Source organism: Amblyomma maculatum, chromosome 4 (genome assembly GCF_055883805.1).
Source record: "Amblyomma maculatum isolate TAMU_Amacu chromosome 4, ASM5588380v1, whole genome shotgun sequence".
NCBI classification, from domain to species: Eukaryota; Metazoa; Arthropoda; class Arachnida; order Ixodida; family Ixodidae; genus Amblyomma; species Amblyomma maculatum.
In genome coordinates, this window is record NC_139347.1 from 65366029 (window position 1) to 65386238 (window position 20210).

Sequence of the window (20210 nt, forward strand, 5' to 3'; positions counted from 1 at the left end):
CAATGTTGATGAAATGTGTGCACACTCGAATGTAGATTACACAAAAACGCGTATTATTTGCTACATGCTCGAGTTAAATTTGAAGCTGAATGAACTACTGTTGCAGCCGAGTGTGCTGGAGTTGGCCTCGCCCGCTACAGTCTGTAGAGAAAGTGAACGATGTTAGTAGTCTTTTAGTGCGCATTTTGGCTCGAAATAGACGAGTACTCTTTTGCTGTTGCGGACCAAAGGTAGCATCCGTGGAAAAGTTCGTTGGTTTGCAGTTTTTGCCAGTCAAAGGTTTCTAGAGCTGAGTTCCACAGAAGGCGCCGTTCGCGCCAATTGGACGTCGCGTTGGTTGCCGTTTCAGACGTATTAAAAAGCGCAGTCAAACACAAAAGCTTATACGAACGGAACTGCGCGGCGCGCGCTATATTCTTGCCACTTTTCGCGTAAAACCTGTGTTAATTCAATAAAGCACATTTATTTTTTCCCCCATTCTCTAACTTTTAAGTTGGCAAGGCCGCCAGAAGTTTTACATGTTGAAGCGATTATTCAGAAGAACACTGATCGTTTCATTATTTACTTTCTAATGTTTTTTTATAGCAGCATTTTATTTTAGCTCCGCTAAAAAAAAAAAAAAAATATGCTCGCCCGTATACTAGGAACCCTACTGTGCAAGTTGTTACAATCTGTTGGTTAAAATTACCCATATATAGTCAGTGTTTTGTTTTTAACGAAGGCGTATGTTCCAATCTATGGTACACGTACGTTATACGGGAACAGAAACGTACACGCGCACAGTAAGCTACACGGTTTGTGTTAACGTCACGTGACACATATTACGACCGCTGCTCGGTTAAGTAACGAATCGTTTCAAAACCTAATTTGGTCTCTTGCTATTCCTTCTACCTTTCACTTGTCTACAGTAGCACTGCACATGCAAAAGCAAATTGTATGCTAAGAGAAAGCAGCAAGAAAGAGCTTGTGAAGCCATTCATGCGATTAATTCTATTCATTCGCGCTCTATAGGTGAAGCCGTGCCATCTCAATGTGCAGAGGAAGGCGAACGGCCGTTACGCTGTCGGCCAGGCGCCTTTGTAACTGCTGGCTCGGCTGCAACGAAAAAAAAAAAAGAAAGTTCGAACGAAACCCACAGCGCAACCTGCGCTGACGTCACGGCGACAAGCGCAGTGTCGCTTACGCTCAGGCGGCGTTCCAAAAGAGTCGTTCACCGGAGCCTGCTTTTCTCATCGGCGCGCCCGTACCGGAGGCACGCCAAGAACAAACGAGGAAACATTGTACGAGCAAAGACCGAAAGGAAGCTGCATATCTTGCTCCGGGTACGGTATTATTGGTAACTGTTTTGCCATTCGCTATTTTGCGGTGAGGTGAACTAACTCGAGATTTAAACCATCCCTATGCAATGCAGGGATCATTGAAATCTTGGATTAGATTTATTCACAGAGGTTGACAATTCCTATGTAGTGTCTAGGAATCGCTCCGTAACTTGAGGCCGGAAGGTTTAACTGCTCTAAAATGGTGAGAGCGCCATAATTAGCTCTTCAACATATCCTTTCCGGAGATATTTATGTGCATGATGTCAAAGGATTGCACGCCAAATAGAGAACAAAGATGAACCGGTCTGAAATTATTTACTTTCGCATTATTGGAGTATCGAAATTTTCCTTAGCCGCATAGGCGACGCTCACATTTGTTATTGCAGAAACAGAGAAAACCAGCAGTATTCTCAACTGGACATCTGCAACTTCTGTGATTACAATGTCACAACTGTACGTGCAGTGTACCAGGTTTTAGCGGACAGGATAGTTCTGCAATAGACGTAACAAAGGAAGTGGGGCCAGCCCAAAACCAGCCAAACGAGAAAACTTTCTTAGAAAAGCTGTAGTTAAACGGTGTTTCCGGCACTAAGGGTCCCACGGACGACAATTCGACCTTGCCTGTGCCCTTTTTTAAGCGAAAGCTTCACTGCGCAGCCTCGGGCCAAGGTCAGCGTGGGATTCAATTAGACCTTCACGGAGCAAGAGGACAAACTGTTGTGTGGTTCAGGTGTCGAGGTAGAAAGAAAATTCTAGAGGGCACTTTGGACCACTAAAGTGATGAGTCGAAAGCCATTATAGCGAGAGAGGGGAGAAGATGAAGGGTGGCAGTTCCTGGCCTACGGGGCTGGGACTAGCTGGGACGGTAGGTCAACGCCGCTTGCGGCGGGGGCTAGCCAGTCATCGAATTTTATCTGTTGTAGGCCGTCCTGGCACCCGCCACTGCTTCGGTGGTGGACGACGGCTGTTGTCGCGGCGCACGTCTTTCTCTCCCTCTTCTTTTTCTTTCCTTCTCTATTTTCTCTTCTGTACGCACGAGGCAGCGGAGGTGGCTTAGCTACAGAGAGCCAGTAGCAGGCCAGTGCATTTTCTTTTCCTTCTTCCTACAGCCACAACAACAACAAAGCCATTATAGCGCGGTGGTTCATAGCGCTCCACTATGGCACCTCCATCTCTTTCTCTTCTTTCACTCCCACATTACTCCCTTTTTTTTATTTTTTTTTAAGTCGATATTTATTGCCTCAGGGCATCAGTAGGTTATGAGATGAAGGATGAATAAATGATTAAATGAATGGAAAAAGGTTGGCTGATTTTATGAAGTCCAGAAGTGAGCGATGATGAGGTCCCTGCGTCCAAGTGACGTATGAGGCAGGATTGGTTGCTGAAAGGCCAGCTATTCTCAGGTGCCGGAATCGTGTTGGCTTGAGTGCTGGGCAGTCCCACAGCAAGTGGTGGATGTCGGCCTCGACATCTTCGTTGTTACAGATCGGGCATCCTGGGCGAGGATATAAGTGTTGGAAGTATGACCACGTCCTAGTTACTGCTGGTGTAAGGGCAACACCGACCCGGATCCTCCTAAGCGCAACCTCCTCTGCACGGGTGAGACCGCGGGGAAGGGATATCGCACACGGAGGGATAAGTGCACGTGTGCGGCGCCGGAGGTGCTCCTTTCTTGACAAAAGGAGGGTAGCGTCGTCGACTTCGAGAAGCTGTGGGATTGATGCGTCTTGGTTCACGAGGCGGGTTGCAAAATCAGCTTGACTTTGGGAAGGCAGCAGATCCCGTGGGACCCACTCAATGCGTATTGACTGTGGGATGCGCGCCGCAAGCTGGTGGATGTCCTGGCAAATTTTAGGGCAGCGGCTGACACGTTGGAGCAGACGTACTGCTTGAAGTGCGTCAGTGCGGATTACAATGTGGGCTGTAGGGAGCATGGTTATAGAAGTCACGGAGCAGAGTGCCTCTTGAACTGCCACAAGCTCAACGCAGAAAGATGTAAGTGGTTCCGAAAGCTGAAACGTAGTTGTCTGATTCAGGCTAGGCCTCCGTGGACAGTAGATTGCCGTTTTGGCTTCACAGCCTTGCAGGCTTCCATCTACGTACACTACTACGGAATCCTGAGGCAGGTTAGCATCGTGCTCTTCAAATCTCTGGCGTAGCAACGATGCAGAGTTGGCAGACGTCGGTCTGCGGATGTCAGTTGGCTTGTTGTCTCCTAACTGTATAAATTTCCAGGGAGGGAGAACTGGCGTAGGTGGCTGAATAATAATGTGTGACATTGCATACGCCCTCAGTGCTTGCGTGGAATGTGACAAAGTGGCCTTGAGTCTGCGAGCATCTCGGCGCTGCTGCACCAGTTCATCGATGGTGTTGAGCTGCGCATTCTCCTGTAACGCTACGACCGGTGTGATTCGTGGAAGGCATGTTATGGTCCTCATAGCTTCTCGATTTAAGGCTTCAAGGCGATCCCATTGTGCCCTTGTAAGATGCTGGAACTGGGCCTGATAAACAATACGGGGCTGCAGAACCGCCCTCACTAACTGGCGTGCAACAGACGAGCCAGCGCCACCCGTTTTAGGTGCAATTCTTCTTATTAAACTTATAGTTTGAAGTGCTTGCTTTTTTGCCTGAGAGAGCCAAGCAGTCGCTGATCCTGATTGGTGAATTGTTAAGCCCAGAATTTTCAGGCTCGAACTTTCTTGTATTGGGGTGCCTGATAGAGAGAGACGAATTGGATTTGAGGCAAGTTTACGGCGTCCCCAGCGGTTGGCGACTGACGTGTATGACGTTTTACACACAGAAAGTTGAAGGCCAATGGAGGAGGCGTAATCAGAGGTTACGTCTAATGCTGACTGAAGGGCGGCCTCTTGAGTGAGAAGATCATGGTGAGTGCTCCATACCGTGATATCATCTGCGTACTGCAAAAACTTGATTTCAGGGATATCATGTAAGCGCCACGCCAATGGGATGAAAGTAATATTGAATAACGTCGGAGACAATACTGATCCCTGGGGCACGCCACGTAGTGAAACGAATGAACCAACAGTGTCACCGCTGAGACGTATTGCAAATTTTCGTCCATCCAAAAATGATGCGACAAAAGTGCGTACTCTCGGAGGGAGATGGAGCATGTCAATGGCATTCAGGATTGCAGCATGACTGATGTTGTCATATGCCTTTTCAACATCCATTGCTAATATGGTACGTACATCGCGGCTGCGGGTAGATGACAGAACTGCTGAGGCCAAGACAGCCAACCCGTCCTCTGTACCTATGTATGGACGAAATCCAATTTGAGCAGGGTGATAAAAACCGTGCTGTTCAAGCCACCAAGAAAGTCGTGTGGCTAGCATTTTCTCTGCAAGCTTGCAAAGCGTTGATGTTAAGGAGATTGGTCGCAAGTTGGCGAGGTCCGTTGGAGGCTTCCCAGGTTTGGGAATAGGGATCACGACAGCGGTTTTCCAGCTCTCGGGTACGACACCATCAAGCCACACTTTGTTTATGGTGTCTAGTAGTTGAGGAAGTGCAGCAGTACTGAGGTTCTTGTAAACCTCATACTGAATTTTGTCCAGGCCGGGCGCTGTTTTCCGTTTCGCATCGTCAATTGCAGCCAGCAGCTCGCACATCGAAAAGGGGCTCGCAATTCCATCTGCGTCGGCAGCAGATGGTAATTTCCATGCGTCTGCAGGGATACCTGCCAAATTAAGGTTTACAGCTGAAGGAGGCAGTATATCGTATTTTGGGAAAAATTTTCGAGCAGCTTCTTTGGCGAAATCACCCGGCGACAGATTAGCCGCAAAGCATGCTGTTGCTGCTGCGTCAGTAGAACGACGACCATGTTCCATTGCACGAAACGTTCGCCATAGTGAGGCATTCGATGATTTATCAGAAAATTGTTCACACCATGCATGCCACTGGCGTCGCGATAGATCGCGTTCATATCTCCGAGCCTTCGCGGTGAGATAATTCAGTCGTGTACGTGCCTGCCCCGAAGTAGGGTCTCGTGTAGCAGCCAGCTCAGCTTGACGGCGGGCTGCCCACAGGTTAAGCAGGCCGAGATCTGGTGCCGGTCGACCTACATCAATCCAGGTAGTAGTCGTAGCGCTGTTTAGTGCTCTTTGTATACGGTCAACAAGGAGTGACGGCGAATCTGAAGACATACTGTCGAGACATGAGCGAAAGCTGTCCCAGTTTATCACAGAACATTTGCGGCGTAAAGGGCGGAGGCGGGAGGGATGGAGACCGATGAGGATAGGGTGGTGATCACTTCCCCAGCAGTCCGGCTCCATGTGCCATGAGGGAGTTCCTGCGCCCAACCACCACGTCAAGTCTGGAGCATAAGCAGCACTATGTATGTGACGCACAGGCCGTGTTGCTGTCCCAGGGTGATTAAGCAGAACAAACAGGGCATCAGTGAAGGCGTCCCGCACACGCCTACCACGAGGGCTTGCAGTCGGATACCCCCAATCTGGGTGAGGGGCGTTAAAGTCGCCTCCGACTAAAATTGGACACCCGGGGTATTGCTGACGAACACTTAATAACCAGCCAAGATTAATACGGGAAGAGGCGCCTCCAGCTGGTCGAACGTAATAAGAAACAAGAACAACTGTTCCTTTCAGAAATTTCGCAGCAACTGCTACTACCTCTTGGTATGATGTGCACCAGTTTTCGAGAGAAAGGCGTACATGAGGAATACTCGTTTCGACATATATCGCCGCCTTTCCCGGGGGAGAAGCAGTCTGCACGCGACGGTCGGTCATTGAAGGGGACACGTAGCCGCTGAAGCCAGGAATAGATGGCAAGGCGTTCGTTTCCTGAAGTAACATAGCCCACACCCGAAGCTTGTTAAATCGCAGTCGGGTCCTGAGCTCGGCAACCTTCGTGGAAATGCCTCTACAGTTCCACTGTAGTACACCAGGACGACCGGATTTCGCCATTTTTGTGTGCTAGTCCAAGCGCTGTAGTATCACAGATGTCAGGTTGGATAACTGGTTGACCATATAGCGGAGCAGCGATGTTGCAGAGTTATCATTGGGCGTTGTGGTACACTGGGAAGAGGCAGCAAATGGCCCTGTTGCGCGGAATGAAGGCGGTTGTGTTGGGCAATTACTAGATTTGGCGGTTACTTCTGCAACTCGCCGACGTCGAGCAAGCATTTCGCGGTGTTGTCGGAGCTTAGAGACCTCTGCTAAGAGACGATTGATTTGCTCATCCACTACAGCCATATCGTCGTCTGGTAGATCAGTACACTGCTGTATTGGCTGTTGTCGACGGCGTTTCTTGAGCACCGTATCATTAGACTTTGTCTTAGCTGGAGGTGCATTCGAAGCGGGCTCAGGAAGCTCTGGCCACTCGTCATCATTCCACTGAAGAGCTGCAAAGCGATTGGATGTCTGCACCGGCGTCATATCCTCTATTGGCCAACGCTTAGTGTTCCGAAGACGAGCCTTCTGCGTTGCCTTTTGCTTTGTCGGACAACTTGGAGATGTTATCTCGTGGTCGTCCGATTTGCAGAGGCCGCATCGGTACGTAACTTTTCCTTCAGACGCACCTTCATCGGCAGTAGCAAAGGGGCAAGATTTGCGCATGTGCCCTGCCCGAAAACAGTTATAACAGTAAACCACACTCGGTTTATACGGCCGTGGCCTTAATATGCAGCCGTAGTAGTACAGACAAGCTGGGAGTGTCGGAGGGCCTTGCAAGGTGATCATGCAGGAACGCCCCTTTCCTATGTGTCGGGCCTGTATGACTCGGTGCGTTGGGCAGTACAGCTCACGTTGAAGGGTGGTTTGATCATCGTTTATGTCGACGTTGTAAACAACGCAACGCTGCAAGTCGGAGCCTTCAACTAGATACACTTGCACAGGCACTGAGATCTCACTTGTGACTGAAATGTAACTAAGCGTTTGGACACGTTCCACCGCAGTAAGTGTCGGGAGCCACACAGCTATAGTGTTTGACTTCTTCCTTGCCGTGAAGCCCCGAAAACCTCTGGTTCCGAGACACGCGTCCAAGTTGGCCTGGATGATCCTGTTTGGTATATCGGTGAGGCTTTTGTTGGCAAGAGATTTAATCGCCACTTTATATGACGATCCCGGTGTAGGTGCAACCTGGTTTTCGATAGTTAAACAGGAGCGCTTTCCTTGATAGCCACCACTTGCCGAGGACGAATTCGGTTGATTATCTTCCGAAGGACGCTTGTGAGGCGCACGGGTGCTCGTTGATACGGATGGTGGAGCCGATAGGTCCATTGAAGAGCTTGTCTCCTCAGGACGCACTGTTGGATGTGCATCTCGTCGTGTTAGCTGAGTGGCCATAGCCGTGCTCCGCCCAGAGAACAGTTCACTTACGGGCTGTTGTCCATTTTGGGAAGGCTGAATGGGCGCTGGTGCTGAAGAACCGGGAGCACCAAGCTGGACCTGAGGCCGATGGTCAGGTTGAGGTGTCGACGGCAGGGCAGGAGTTGCAGCGAGCAACTCCGGCGAAGCTGCCTCTGCCAGCGTGGCTGCGGCAGCACTAGGCCTAGCCTCCGTGCCGACCTGAGCTGCAATCATGCATGAGTAGCATGCGCCGGAGGTCTCGCAACCTGACGCGGAGAGGACGTCTGGAGCTTCCTCGGAAATAGAAGATCCACTTCTCTGGAGACAGGACAGGTGCTTACAGGAACGGCAAGAATTTTCAGAGGAGCGATGAAGCCACCTTAGCAGGAAGATACTTCTTCTTCTTCCATTTCGGCGTGGTACTTGTGTCCGCGGAGAATTGTGACAGATACAGCGCCTTTTCTATCCTGTAAATCAATTTCAAACGCCGCTGATGCCTGCTTGCTCTGTGGACACCTGGATCACGGGTGAAGGGTGGCTGTTCCTGGCCCTACGGGGCTGGGACAGTAGGTCAACGCCGCTTACGGCGGGTGCTAGGCAGCTAGCCACCGAATTTTAGAGCGCAGCTCTTTGGCGTCCGTTCCTGGGTTTCGCGTCGGCGTCGGCCTCGTAACCAGCTCCACCCTCCTTTCATCCCCCCAGCACTAGCAGCGACCGACTGATACCGCTGGATGCCGCTGAAGCCGCTAGAGAGTCAAGATAACGTGACTGCATAGAACACCGTCGCCGCCATGCAGAAAGAGGAGGGGAGGGTTCCCCCCCCCCCCCCCCCCCCGGTTCGTGTGTGGCGGATAGGGTGCTCTTCAGTTGCCGACGCGCCGGTTATTTCACGTAGGCCCCGGCACGTCGGCGAATACGTGTACACCTTCCCACGGCTAGACCTGGTTCTTGGCGCTGCGGAAGCGAGGGTATCATAATGTTTGCGTCGGCATCGGCGGCGTTGTCCCTGAAACCAACTCCGCAGCTGGGGTTGACTCACTATCGGCATCAGCAGCATCAGTCAGTCGCTGCTATCTCTTCCCTCCTCCCTTTATCGCGTTGTCCGCTTGCTGCGCGCGCTTCTGCCCCCATCGTTTGCCGCTGGGTGTACACGCCGCCCCCCTCCCCCCTCTTCCTGTGAGTCTCCGGTTGTCAAAGCGCCGGCTCGAACTTAATTCCTTTCTTCGCTCCTCCTCCAATGCAACCCCATGTGCTGTGGCAATCAGAGAGCCAGATCGGTGGCGGCGGATCTGTATATGTGCACCGCCCGAGCCGAAATTGCCGCTGCCGTTCGCCACTGCGAAATTATCTGCCAGTTCTTTCTGAGCTATGAGCGAGACGACCGGTGGAAGTCCTCCGTCTGCTGCTGCTGCTAAACGAGCTGCCAGAGCAGAGGCCCAGCGCCGTCGCCGCCAGAATCCAGAGCAGTAAGCGAGGCTGAAGCAGAAGCTCATCGCCGCCGTCGAGAAGACCCTGCCGTTTGCACCGCCGAAGCGGAGGCTCATCGCCACCGTCGAGAGCAACCAGGTGTAAGCGAGGCTGAAGCAGAAGCTCATCGCCGCCGCCGAGAAGGGAGTCTTTGTTAAAGGAATACGTGTGAAAAATAAAAAAAAAATCTGTGATAGCGCATACATGTGTTGCTCAATTTCTTTGCCTCAATCTATCGAAAAGGTGAAACAGCTTATTTGCTGCGCTCAAATTTCGCATTAGGAAGTAACGTAATCGTCGACTATTTTTCGCCTTAATCTCTGACACCGGAGGCGTCTTTCCATACCTTTTTATCTGTTGTAGGCCGTCATTGCACCCGCCACCGCTTAGATGGTGGAAGACGGCTGTTGCGGCGCGCGTCTTTCTCTTCCTCTTCATTTTTAATGCGAAAACATTACTTCGCTATGTTCACAGATTTCTGTCCGCAGACCGTGTCCGCAGGTCGTGAGCGCAGCTAGGCCATGTCCGCAGACCGTGTCTGCAGAATGTGTCCGCAATATCGTGTTTGCACAGTTGTGAGTAATTGAAAAGTGGTAGAGGTTAATGAGTGGTGTCAATCGATAGAGGGTAATGTTATTGGCGAAAAAATAATTAAGCGAATAAGTTAATTAGGTAATTAGAATAACTGGTTCGCAGGAAAGGAAAGAAGCAGTATCTACCACACGTTCTGTGGACACCTGAACCGCACGTAAGGGAAGGGAGTAAGGTGGGAGTGAAAGCGGAAAGAGAGAAAGGGGTGCTGTAGTGGATATGACGCCAAGGATGTGACGTCACGCATCCGGAAGTAGGGCCGAAAAAGGGCATAGGAAGGGATTGGTGCGCAATTTGAAAGTACCAAAGACTAAAATGGGCAAACGAGAAGTGAAATAATTTGAGGTAGAGGATGTGACGTCACGCAACCGGAAGTAGAGCCGAAAATGGGCATAGGGAATGTCGCGCAATTTGAAAGTAACAAAGGTTAGGTTGGTTCACAGGAAGGGAAAGGCGCAGTATCTGTCACACTTGCTCTGTGGACGCCTGAACCGCTCCGTAAGGGAAGGGAGGAAGGTGGGAGTGAAAGTGGAAAGAGGGAAAGGGGAGCCGTAGTGGAGGGCTACGGAGTAATTTCGACCACCTGGGGATCTTTAACGTGCGTTGACATCGCACACCACACGGACGCCACTTCGTTTGGACACCTCAACCGCGCCGTAAGGGAAGGGAGGAAGGTGGCAGTGAAAGTGGAACGAGAGAAAGAGGAGCCGTAGCGGAGGGCTACGGAGTAATTTCGACCACCTGGGGATCTTTAACGTGCGCTGACATCGCACAGCACACGGACGCCTCTTCGTTTCACCTCCATCGAAACGCAGCCGCCGAGGTCGGGTTCGAACCCGGGTACTCCGGCACAGTAATCGGGCGTCTTTCCACTGCACCACCCCGGCGGGGCACCGTCGCTGCCATGCAGAAAGAGGAGGAGCGGTTCCCCCCTCTTCCTGCGTGGCGGCGAGGGGGCTCTCCGGTTGCCAAAACGCCGGCTCGCTATCAGCCGATCACGGTGCGTGCATCTCGTTCTCACTGGCTAGCGGCGTCAGCGGCATCAGTCACTGCTATCTGTTCGTCGCGCAACGTTCCTATGGGCCCACGCGCTGCCTCCCGCAACCTCCCGATAACTTAATTGCTCTCTTCATTTCTCCGACCACTAAGCTTCTTTCATGACAGCCAGGAACTGTTAATGGAGTGTGTTTTGAAGGAATACGTGCGAAAAATTTTAAAAAGTTGTCTGTAATTGTACATGCGTGTCTTGCTCGAAATCTTTGCCTCAATCTATCGAAAAGGTGGAACAGCTGATGAGCTGCGCTCAAATTTCGCATTAGGAAGTAACGTAATCGTGGGCAATTTTTCCTTCTATATTTTCTCTTCTGTTCGCACGAGGCAGCAGAGGTGGCTCAGCTACAGAGCCAGTAGCAGGGCCGTGCATTTTAAAGCGATAGCGTTAAGGGTCGCAGAAAAGTCGGTGTCGTCCGGCGTTGGCCGTCATCTCGCGTCGTCCGGCGTTGGCCGTGAGCGAAAACTCCCAGAAGCATTAATAAATAAAAACGAGTAGGAAAAATCGCCGGCCTGAGGAATCAAACGTGAGCCTCCGAGGTGCGAGACGAGCACGCTAACCACTCCGCCACGCCAGCTAGATGGCTTGGAATGGACAAAGACGCGTCTATTGATTGCGGTGTTGTCTCAGAAATGTTCCTTGTGGCGTATAATAATAATTATGAGCATGTAAATTACAGATTTACCGAACACGCAGTTAAGCGAGTGGCAAATTACTTTTCCGCTGTACTTCCTCTTCGCTTGGCGTGCACGTAGCGCCATCATGCGTGTGGCGCACGGAATAAGATAGACAGGGCATGGCCTCCAAGATCTTCATTGCGCCGGCTCGGATCGGCAACGATGTTTCCGACGAACTACGACTGCAACTTGAGGCCCGCGCGTTTCGGCAAGGTGGCTGGCAGCGCTTCTACGTCCCGGAAGGATTAATAAATAAAATTGAGTATAGCAAGTTGCTCCATGTAGGAATTCGAAACAGAGCCTCCGTTCTCAGTGCACGCCGCAGCCGCATTGTAAGCGAAGGAACGCTTAGAATCACGTTTCAGAACAAGTAATTACCAAACAGTCATTCTTTGGACAAGTTAATAATAATAATAATAATTAGTTCACAGGAAGGGGAAGGCGCAGTATCTGTCACTTACTCTGTGGACACCTGAACCGCGCCGTAAGGGAAGGGATGAAGGTGGGAGTGAAAGTAGAAAGAGAGAAAGGGGAGCCGTAGTAGAGGGCTACGGAGTAATTCCGACCACCTGGGGATCTTTAATGTGCACTGATATCGCACAGCACACGGACGCCACTTCGTTTCGAGTGTTGTATCATGTGAACTACGTATTTGTGTCACTCAAAAACGCGACAAAAGCTGATTCATTTATAGGAAGGGAAAGGCGCGGTAACTGTCTCACTTCTTTTATGTGGACACCTTAACCGCGCAGTAGGGGAAGGGAGGAAATTGGGAGTGAAAGTAGAAAGAGAGAAAGAGGAGCCGTAGTGGAGGGCTACGGGGTAATTTCGACCACTTGGGGATCTTTAACGTGCGCTGACAACGCACACGGACGCCTCTTCGTTTCGCCTCCATCGAAACGCAGCCACTGAGGTCGGGTTCGAACCCGGGTACTCCGGCACAGTAGTCGGGCGTCTTGCCACTGCACCACCCCGGCGGGGCAAAAAGCGCGGCAAGCAAATGAGTAGACGGTGCGAACGGGGCGCGATAACGCTATCGCGTTTCATTCTTAAAGGCGAAGCTTAAGCGTCCTCCAAATTTTCTTTTCCTTCTTCCTACAGCCACAACAACAACAACAACTCACGCGGAACAGAGCGTGGGCTCAAATATGGAGGGCGCCCCTTTCAAAGAATGTCCCCACCCTCCACGGAGCGGCGGAGGGAGGCGCGCGCATCGAGGCACCCTAGTCGCGTGGCGTTACTTGGCGCGTTCAAATGTAGGATTGCAGATGAAAGGAACGCTAAACAAGATGAGACTTCTCAGGCTTTCGCCTTTCACTACTTCAGTCGTTAAGGTCTCTTCGCGTCCCGGGTTCGATCCCTATCGCCGGCGACTGCGTTTCGATGGAGACGAAACAAAAATGCGTCCGTTGTTGTTGTCCTTGTGGCTGTATGATCCCTAGTGAAAAAACCCTATGAGTCACAATAACCTCATACAGACTTCTCATATTAAACTCGTACCAGCCCCGCCGGGGTGGTGCAGTGGTAAGACGCCCGACTACTGTGCCGGAGTTCCCGGGTTCGAACCCGACCGCGGCGGCTGCGTTTCGATGGAGGCGAAACGAAGAGGCGTCGTGTGCTGTGCGATGTCAGCGCACGTTAAAGATCCCCAGGTGGTCGAAATTACTCCGTAGCCCTCCACTACGGCTCCTCTTTCTCTCTTTCCACTTTCATTCCCACCCTCCTCCCTTCCCTTACGGCACGGTTCGGGTGTCCACAGAGCAAGTGTGACAGTTACCGCGCCTTTCCCTTCCTGTGAACCAATTTATTATTATTATTATTATTTAAACTCGTACCAATCTCATATCATCTCATATAAATATTATTCAGCATATGAGATTGTATGAGATTCGTATGAGTTTAGTATGAGTTCAGTATGCGAAATTTGTATGAGGTTATTTTGAATCATACCTTTTTTTCGCTAGGGGAAGAAGGAAAGGAGGCTACGGCTGATAAAACATTATTCACAATAAGTGGGAGGAATAGGGGAAGTCAGCCAGCGTGCCGCAGGCCGTGGAGACTTTGGAAACGCTGGCGCATTCGACGGCATTGAACTGAAGGCCAGGTTCATCGCTGGACCTTAGCTTGTCCCAAGCCTCTTTAGTGGGATCAGGCAAGAGTTCTGAGGGAGGCTTATGGGCTTTGCACGCCCAGATCATATGCTCGAAGTTGTCTTTCTCCCCGCAAAACCGGCATAAGGGATTCATATCCTTATTTATGAATTTTGATATGTAGCTTGGATTGGGGAGGGTTCCCGTCTGTAGCTGTCTCCATATTACTTCTTTTTGTCTGGTCAGTGTTTTATGGGGTGGTGGGAGTGCTCTCATTGCTTTGTAATGTGCAGTGAGTTCGTGGTATGATACGGCTGGCTCACCGAAGGGTTCCGGTTCCTGATTTTGCGCCACCGCTCGGCCGGAAAGGAAAATGCACGGGCCTGCTACTTGATTTGTAGCTGAGCCACTTCCGTTGCCTCGTGCAGACAGAAGAAAGTAGAGAAGAAAGAAAAGGATGAGAAAGACGCGCGTCGCAACAGCCGTCGTCCACCACCTAAACGGTGGGGGGTGCAACGACGGCCTACAACAGATGGAAATACGGTGGAGTGTGTTGTGAAGTGTGGCTGTTGCAAGGCAAGGGTCCTGCAGTGCGCAAATCCTGCAAAAGTTTGGCGTCACGCCTAGAGGCAGGCGTTGGAAACGAGCTACCCATGTCACGAGGAACCGAAGGCCATAGAGACCGAGGAGGCTGAAAACAGTCAGGATGGCAGTGAAATGCCTGCATGCTCTTTTGCCGAGGACACGGTTGAGGCCTCCTGTTTGTCAGGTGAGAGAAAAGAAAACATCCCAATGGAATACACCGCTATAGTGTATTTGAGACAGAGATTTCTCACCCTGTCTATCAAGTGGTACAAATAAGCGATGTGACAGTAGAGGCCGGACACGAGGGCACCAGTACATCGTCTTTGGGGCTGAGCTGTACGCGTCAGCAGAACGAACCTCAGAAAGGGCGTGAAAATGTGCGTTGTGACGCACGTGACACTAACGTGAACAGGAGAGTGCTATCAGACAAACCTCAGTCATCAGGCAACTGCATGCTAAGCCCATACTCAAGTGATGCCATCGAGCCGACAGGCGCAGGTAAAGCAGTGCGCGGCAATCTGAAGGTTCGTTCCGTCAGAAAAGGGGCTTTATGCTCTATACCAGACAGAGTGCCAGGAGACAGGTTTACTGCTCTTGCAGGGAAAGCTGGATTGCGGAACGGCGCTGTTCATGATGCAAGAAGCAAGTGGATAAAATCCAGTCGCACTAGTATGGACAGGAGGTGCAAGGGTGGTGCTACATGTGCGCCACGTACTCGACTCATTTCCGCTGCGCAAAGGGGAGGACCCCTCCTCGGGTCCACTGCGTGATTTGGTGTTAGAACCTTGAGGTTCCCCGGCTATTTTCGATCCGGGAGGGTACAAGCCATCGAGTGTTCACCCCGTTGTGGTGGCGGCCTAGCGAGTAATCGCAAGGCGTAAAGCCTTTCTATTCAGACTAGCACGGTGGCTCAAACGCACACAGGGGCTGTCGGTGCTACTGAGAAAGCTCACGTTGTTGCTCTTAGATGAGCGCAAATCAACACTCCTGTCATGTGTGTGTGGTGTGCGCGCGAGCTGGACGTGCACGTGCGTGAACTGAACACATACAGTACGCGAACTTGGACTTCAATCAAGAAGCGAGCCGTGCATGCAACATTGTGTATTGTTTACTCGGGCCAATTTCCGTGTTCTGTTACTATGTACCCCGCGAGCGGGACAGTGTCGTTACGTAGAACGATCCCTTATGATTGTTTTAATTTTAAAGGTGCCATTTGGGGCTCCTTGCAAAATCTTGGGGAGGGCCTGTAAGCGATCGTCAAGACGCGCGCGGGGATGTCCATTGACCCGACGACAGAACCCGACAAGAAGCGGCTGAGGGGTAAGCCGGCGCCTAGCGCTCAGACGGCGGGGCATTGTTTAGTTAATTCCCCTCGAGTCCCTGAATGGGAAGTGGGTGCCCCTGCATATCTCGTTCGAGGAAAGGTATCGGTCAGCGAAGGAGACAGGCGTCGTCGGCGGATGGTCAGACGGGCTAGGAGCGAAGATGCGTGGGAGCGAACATCTTCGCGAGTTCTCACGGGGTCAGTTTCCACTAGCCTAACAAAAGAAAAAAGGAAAGCTCCATGGGTCGCCATGCCTGTATTACTTTCAGTGCGGGAGCATGCGCTGCGGACAGCGGTGCACGGGGCGAGGGTGAATTTTCTTGGCCCAATCACGCCGCTTATGGCCAGTGATTGAATAGTTCAGGCCAACAGGTGTAAACCAGAGCTGTAAACGGGAGGTGCCGAATGAGAGTAGGTTGTTCTTGGTTGAGTCCTGTCTTAGGTCGGTGCCATGCACCATCGGCTCTGCCGAGTTAGGGAGTCTCTCCCGGGAAGACAGGACAACCAGTTCCTGTATTTGCGATGTCTTTGCAATCCTGTATAAATGTATATTATGTAAATAGTTGTACATAAAAGTCAAGTTCATCAGTCAAGACCCTTCTGTCTCGCCCAAGACATCCGTCCCTGACGGAGGAGCACCGCTGGTGCAACGGGCCCCTGCCTGGAAAACGAACCAGTTCGCGCCAACCCCTGGTTGGGCAGAACGGCGGTTTAGAAATTTACTGGGACCGCATCTCGGCGGATACATATATACTAATACGTCATCGCATGAATGTGTACACCAATGACTCCTGCGTTTAGCCTATTAGAACGCGTTTTAAAAGTGCATCTGTTGATGAAGATGGGGCACGAGCAAAAGCACGCATATCGCCTACCCTGGACAAAGAAGCTTGATGTTGGTTCCGGGCCTCTCGACTCTCCTGAACTCCGCGTCCTCCAGCTCGGCGGTTTCCTCTTCTTCGGCTTTCTGTACGCTCATATCGCCGAAGAACGACTTGTTAGCCACCGTCATCGTGTGCTTGGCCTGGAATTCGTCGTCTGCAAAAGTTCGCGCACGTAAAGCAAAATGACCGGAAACTCGCCTGTAAATGCTGCGATACAAACATGTGAGTACTCATATCTGCCACATAAGCCTGCCTTATTCAGATAACCGAGCCTGGAAGCCGGCAGCACGCTGTCTAGTATATTATGTGAATGCAGCCGTTTGTTATGGTTGGCTAGCAGCTAGGGAAAAGCGAAAGAGACAGGGACGAGGAGAAAAGCAGGCAACGCAGTCATTCTCTAGCGCTTGTGCTGTTCTTACGCAGTAGTGGTTACACATAGGCTGGTATAGCAATGTTCCGCACAGTAACTGTTTTGTGCGCACCTTGCTGGAAATGCATTTCACAGTTTATTTCTCCTTTCTATCGTTTCATATTTTCATTTTCCTCTCTTCTGTGCAAGGCATGCTTACTAGATAGAGCATGACTTGCATGGCTTACTCCTTTTAATTATTTAAAAACATCTTTCCTTATGTTCAAAAAATTCCTCTGCAATAATGGTTGAGACGAAGGAGACGACTGCACAGTTAGAGAGTCATGCTACATGTGCAGTTCACTGCTGTTACTGTGAGCTTTTGCGTAAATTCGTGGTGGCTGCACACAAATAGTTGCCAAACGTTCAGTGCGGCCACTACATAGGCAGAGGGTAAGAGCGAACTGACCACAGGGCTCTTGGCAGTACTCGGTCTGGACGAAGTCGGGAAACGCTTGCAGTTCCCGGGCCACCGCGTATCGACCGAGAAGCGCGGACCGGCAGCTTGGTCCCATCATGTGAACGGTGATGTTCAAGGGGGCCTGCCGGTTGGGGATTGGGAGAGAGAACGTCGCATGAAACCAGCTGTAGATGCATACAGATCGCTGGTTGGCGCTTTATGAAAGTTCACTATTTCGTTGGCTCCGAAAAAGAAAAAATCTTGGATTTTTCGCTGTTTGAGAGCCATTGCGCGAAACCTTTACCGTCTCGTCCCGACCCTAAAAGGCTCCCCCACCTCCCGGGGCCATCAACTACAGGCACAGATCAAGCGACCCTAGATGGTATACGGTTGGTCAGATGTTTCCTGGCCACATGGCCTACTTTTTGACAATTAAGTTATTACCCCCCCCCCCTCCACCCGTAATATCTCTGGATGGTGAGAAGGCCCATCCTCTTTCATGAGGGTCATGGTATTCACATTAGCGCTCGAAAGCAGGACCCTGTGCCCTATAGGGACATTTGATCAACGTTGCACATGCTTTTTGATGATCACGCCACTGCTTCAGTCTCATTGTTCAGAACGTGACCGCGTTGTCTAGGAGCGGTTTCACTATTAAGGTAAAAGTCTTTCTAGGCACATGGGCTGTGGAAATGTCCGCAGGATGAACTGACCAAAAAGAAAATAAAAAGCCTGTCTCAACCGAGAACTAAACCGCTGTCTCTCCGATCTCCAGCCAAGCGTGCAAACCGCTACGTACCGGGCTTTCTTTTTTTCTTTATTGCACGGGAAAACTTCCGAGGATGAGAAATAAGAAGCATAAGCTGCTTTTAAACGCCGGGCTTGTAAGAAACCGATCGTAATTCTCCCTGTTGATAGTAGCGATGACAATGACGATTCAGTTAGTGATAATGATTAATGATGATAGCAGCGATAATGCTGCTGATGATGATGGTGGTAGGGATGATTATGACGATGCAGTTGGTACTGTGATTTTTTGCGATGTAGTCCTGCTACATAGGAACCGTAAAGCCCGCAAAATCTGTGTGCAGCGCAAGCTGTAAAATCAATATAGCCTCAATGAAGCTCCGTTACAGCAGCCATGGCTCTTTAGCGGCAGAGATATCCGACACCTTAGTAAAGCTAACCATGGAGCAAGCAGCAGCGTATAGATAAGAGCTACGCAATTCTCTTATAATGAATCTTCAAACCAGAAGAACGGCACGATTTATAACCCCCAAGCGAGTATCAGATGGCGTTTTAAACAAGATAGCGACAATACAAACGCATTGGTTTATGGTGGCTGAAAATGCTTCCCTGCTGCTTTGAATGACAAACAAGGTAATAAGGATACCTGTTTTGAGAACGTGGCTGTACTTAGTGGGATTCCACACACTAGCAGATATGATGCGTCTGTTTGTCTTGCAATGCATACCGTATAAAGTAGAGTTTGACTCGATTAAAACTATGGAATACGAATTTCCAAGAGGAATTTTTGCTGACGCTGATAAGAATAGAAGCAGCGCTGAATCGGGTCAGCAGCTTCCCTTATCGGACTCGCCTGTGCCCCAGGAGGCATGAACAGAGCATCCAGGCTCGTACGTAGCTGACACCGGCCGTACCTCTTGCGCAGTCCCACCTCACCACAACGGTCGCAGGGCTCCCAGTCGTCCCAGTTAGTGGACACGCTGTACCGTAGCAAAGGGCCCTCGCGGTCCAACTTTTCTGGTACGAAAACGGCGAACATTGACAATCATAGCAATCGCCATAAACTATAACAATAGTAAAAAGCGATATCATCTCCACTAGACTGTGCAAAGGTCCCTCGCCTCTCCAACTGTTCCAAGTGAGCCTCATGCATTCGTTTCTCTAAATCCTCTTACGCTAACTGTTTTCATAGATCTCGCTCAAGTCTCTTGGTATTCGTTCTGTTAATACTTCTGCATCGTTCTGTCTGTTGCAACGCGTGTCGTGTTTTGAAACTTCTGCAACGCCGCCCTGGTTGATCCCGAGCGTTTTCGGCACGCCCATCAAAGAAGCAGAAAAAGAATACGTTTTTAAGTATGTGATAGCATCGCCGAAAAACTGTCCACCAAACATGCATGACAACTTCTCCGACATCTCATTGACATACACGCACCACGTCAACAACACAACACCATGTGACACGCCTCATACACGAACATATTGAAGATCCCGACGCCCTCCTAGACACACTTCAAAACACGTACACCTCTCCGGGAGCCCCCACACCTCTACCCCCGTATACAGGACAGCCCAATTCGACACTGGACACAGAGTTCACGGAAGTCAGAGCAGCCCTTCTTAGTCTCCGAACAAACTCCGCACCTGGTCTGGACCAAATCACAAACACCATGCTTCGTAATCTGGAAGACCAGTCGATCACCAAAATTACGGTATACTTTAACCAGTGCTGGGTGGAGGGTGTCCTGCCGCAGTCCTGGCGTCATGCGAAGGTTATATTTATACCCAAACCTAACAAACCACTTAGACTCAAAAACCTTCGCCCTATTTCGCTAACCTCTTGCCTCGGGAAGCTCTTCGAACATGTTGTGTTAGCGAGACTTACAGCACATATGGCAGACTGCAATCTATATCCGCACAGCATGGTGGGATTCCGACCCCATCTGTCCGCACAGGACGCCATGCTGCAACTCACCCACGACATTTTTGACCCACTTCTTCCGTGTCACACCAAGGCAGTCTTAGCTTTGGATCTTTCCAAAGCTTTTGATCGCATCGAACATCAGGCGATCTTGACTGCCCTATCCACATTGAATGTAGGTGCACGAACGTACACTTATATTCGAGCATTCTTCACTGACCGCACAGCTGAGGTACACACTTCGGCCTTCTTTCTTCCTCCTCCTACACGCTTCAAAGTGTCGGCACCCCGCAAGAGTCCGTCCTCTCCCCCTTTTTGTTTAACGTCACCCTAATCCCCCTCGCCCGAAAACTGTCAGACATCCCGCATCTGAAACACACCCTCTATACCGACGACATCACGCTGTGGACCACTCACGGCAGTGATGG

The 20210-nt window shown here is 50.7% G+C and overlaps 1 protein-coding gene across 1 annotated transcript in view; it reads right to left on the reverse strand.

The window, feature by feature from the left end:
- The window catches only part of LOC146191275 (uncharacterized), a 40297-nt gene that overhangs the window by 11576 nt on the left and 8511 nt on the right, over positions 1 to 20210 (reverse strand). The window contains exon 5 of the mRNA XM_084600299.1: positions 17127 to 17259. Coding sequence (XP_084456425.1) covers positions 17127 to 17259 — 133 coding nt within the window. The remainder of the gene's footprint in view (positions 1 to 17126; positions 17260 to 20210) is intronic.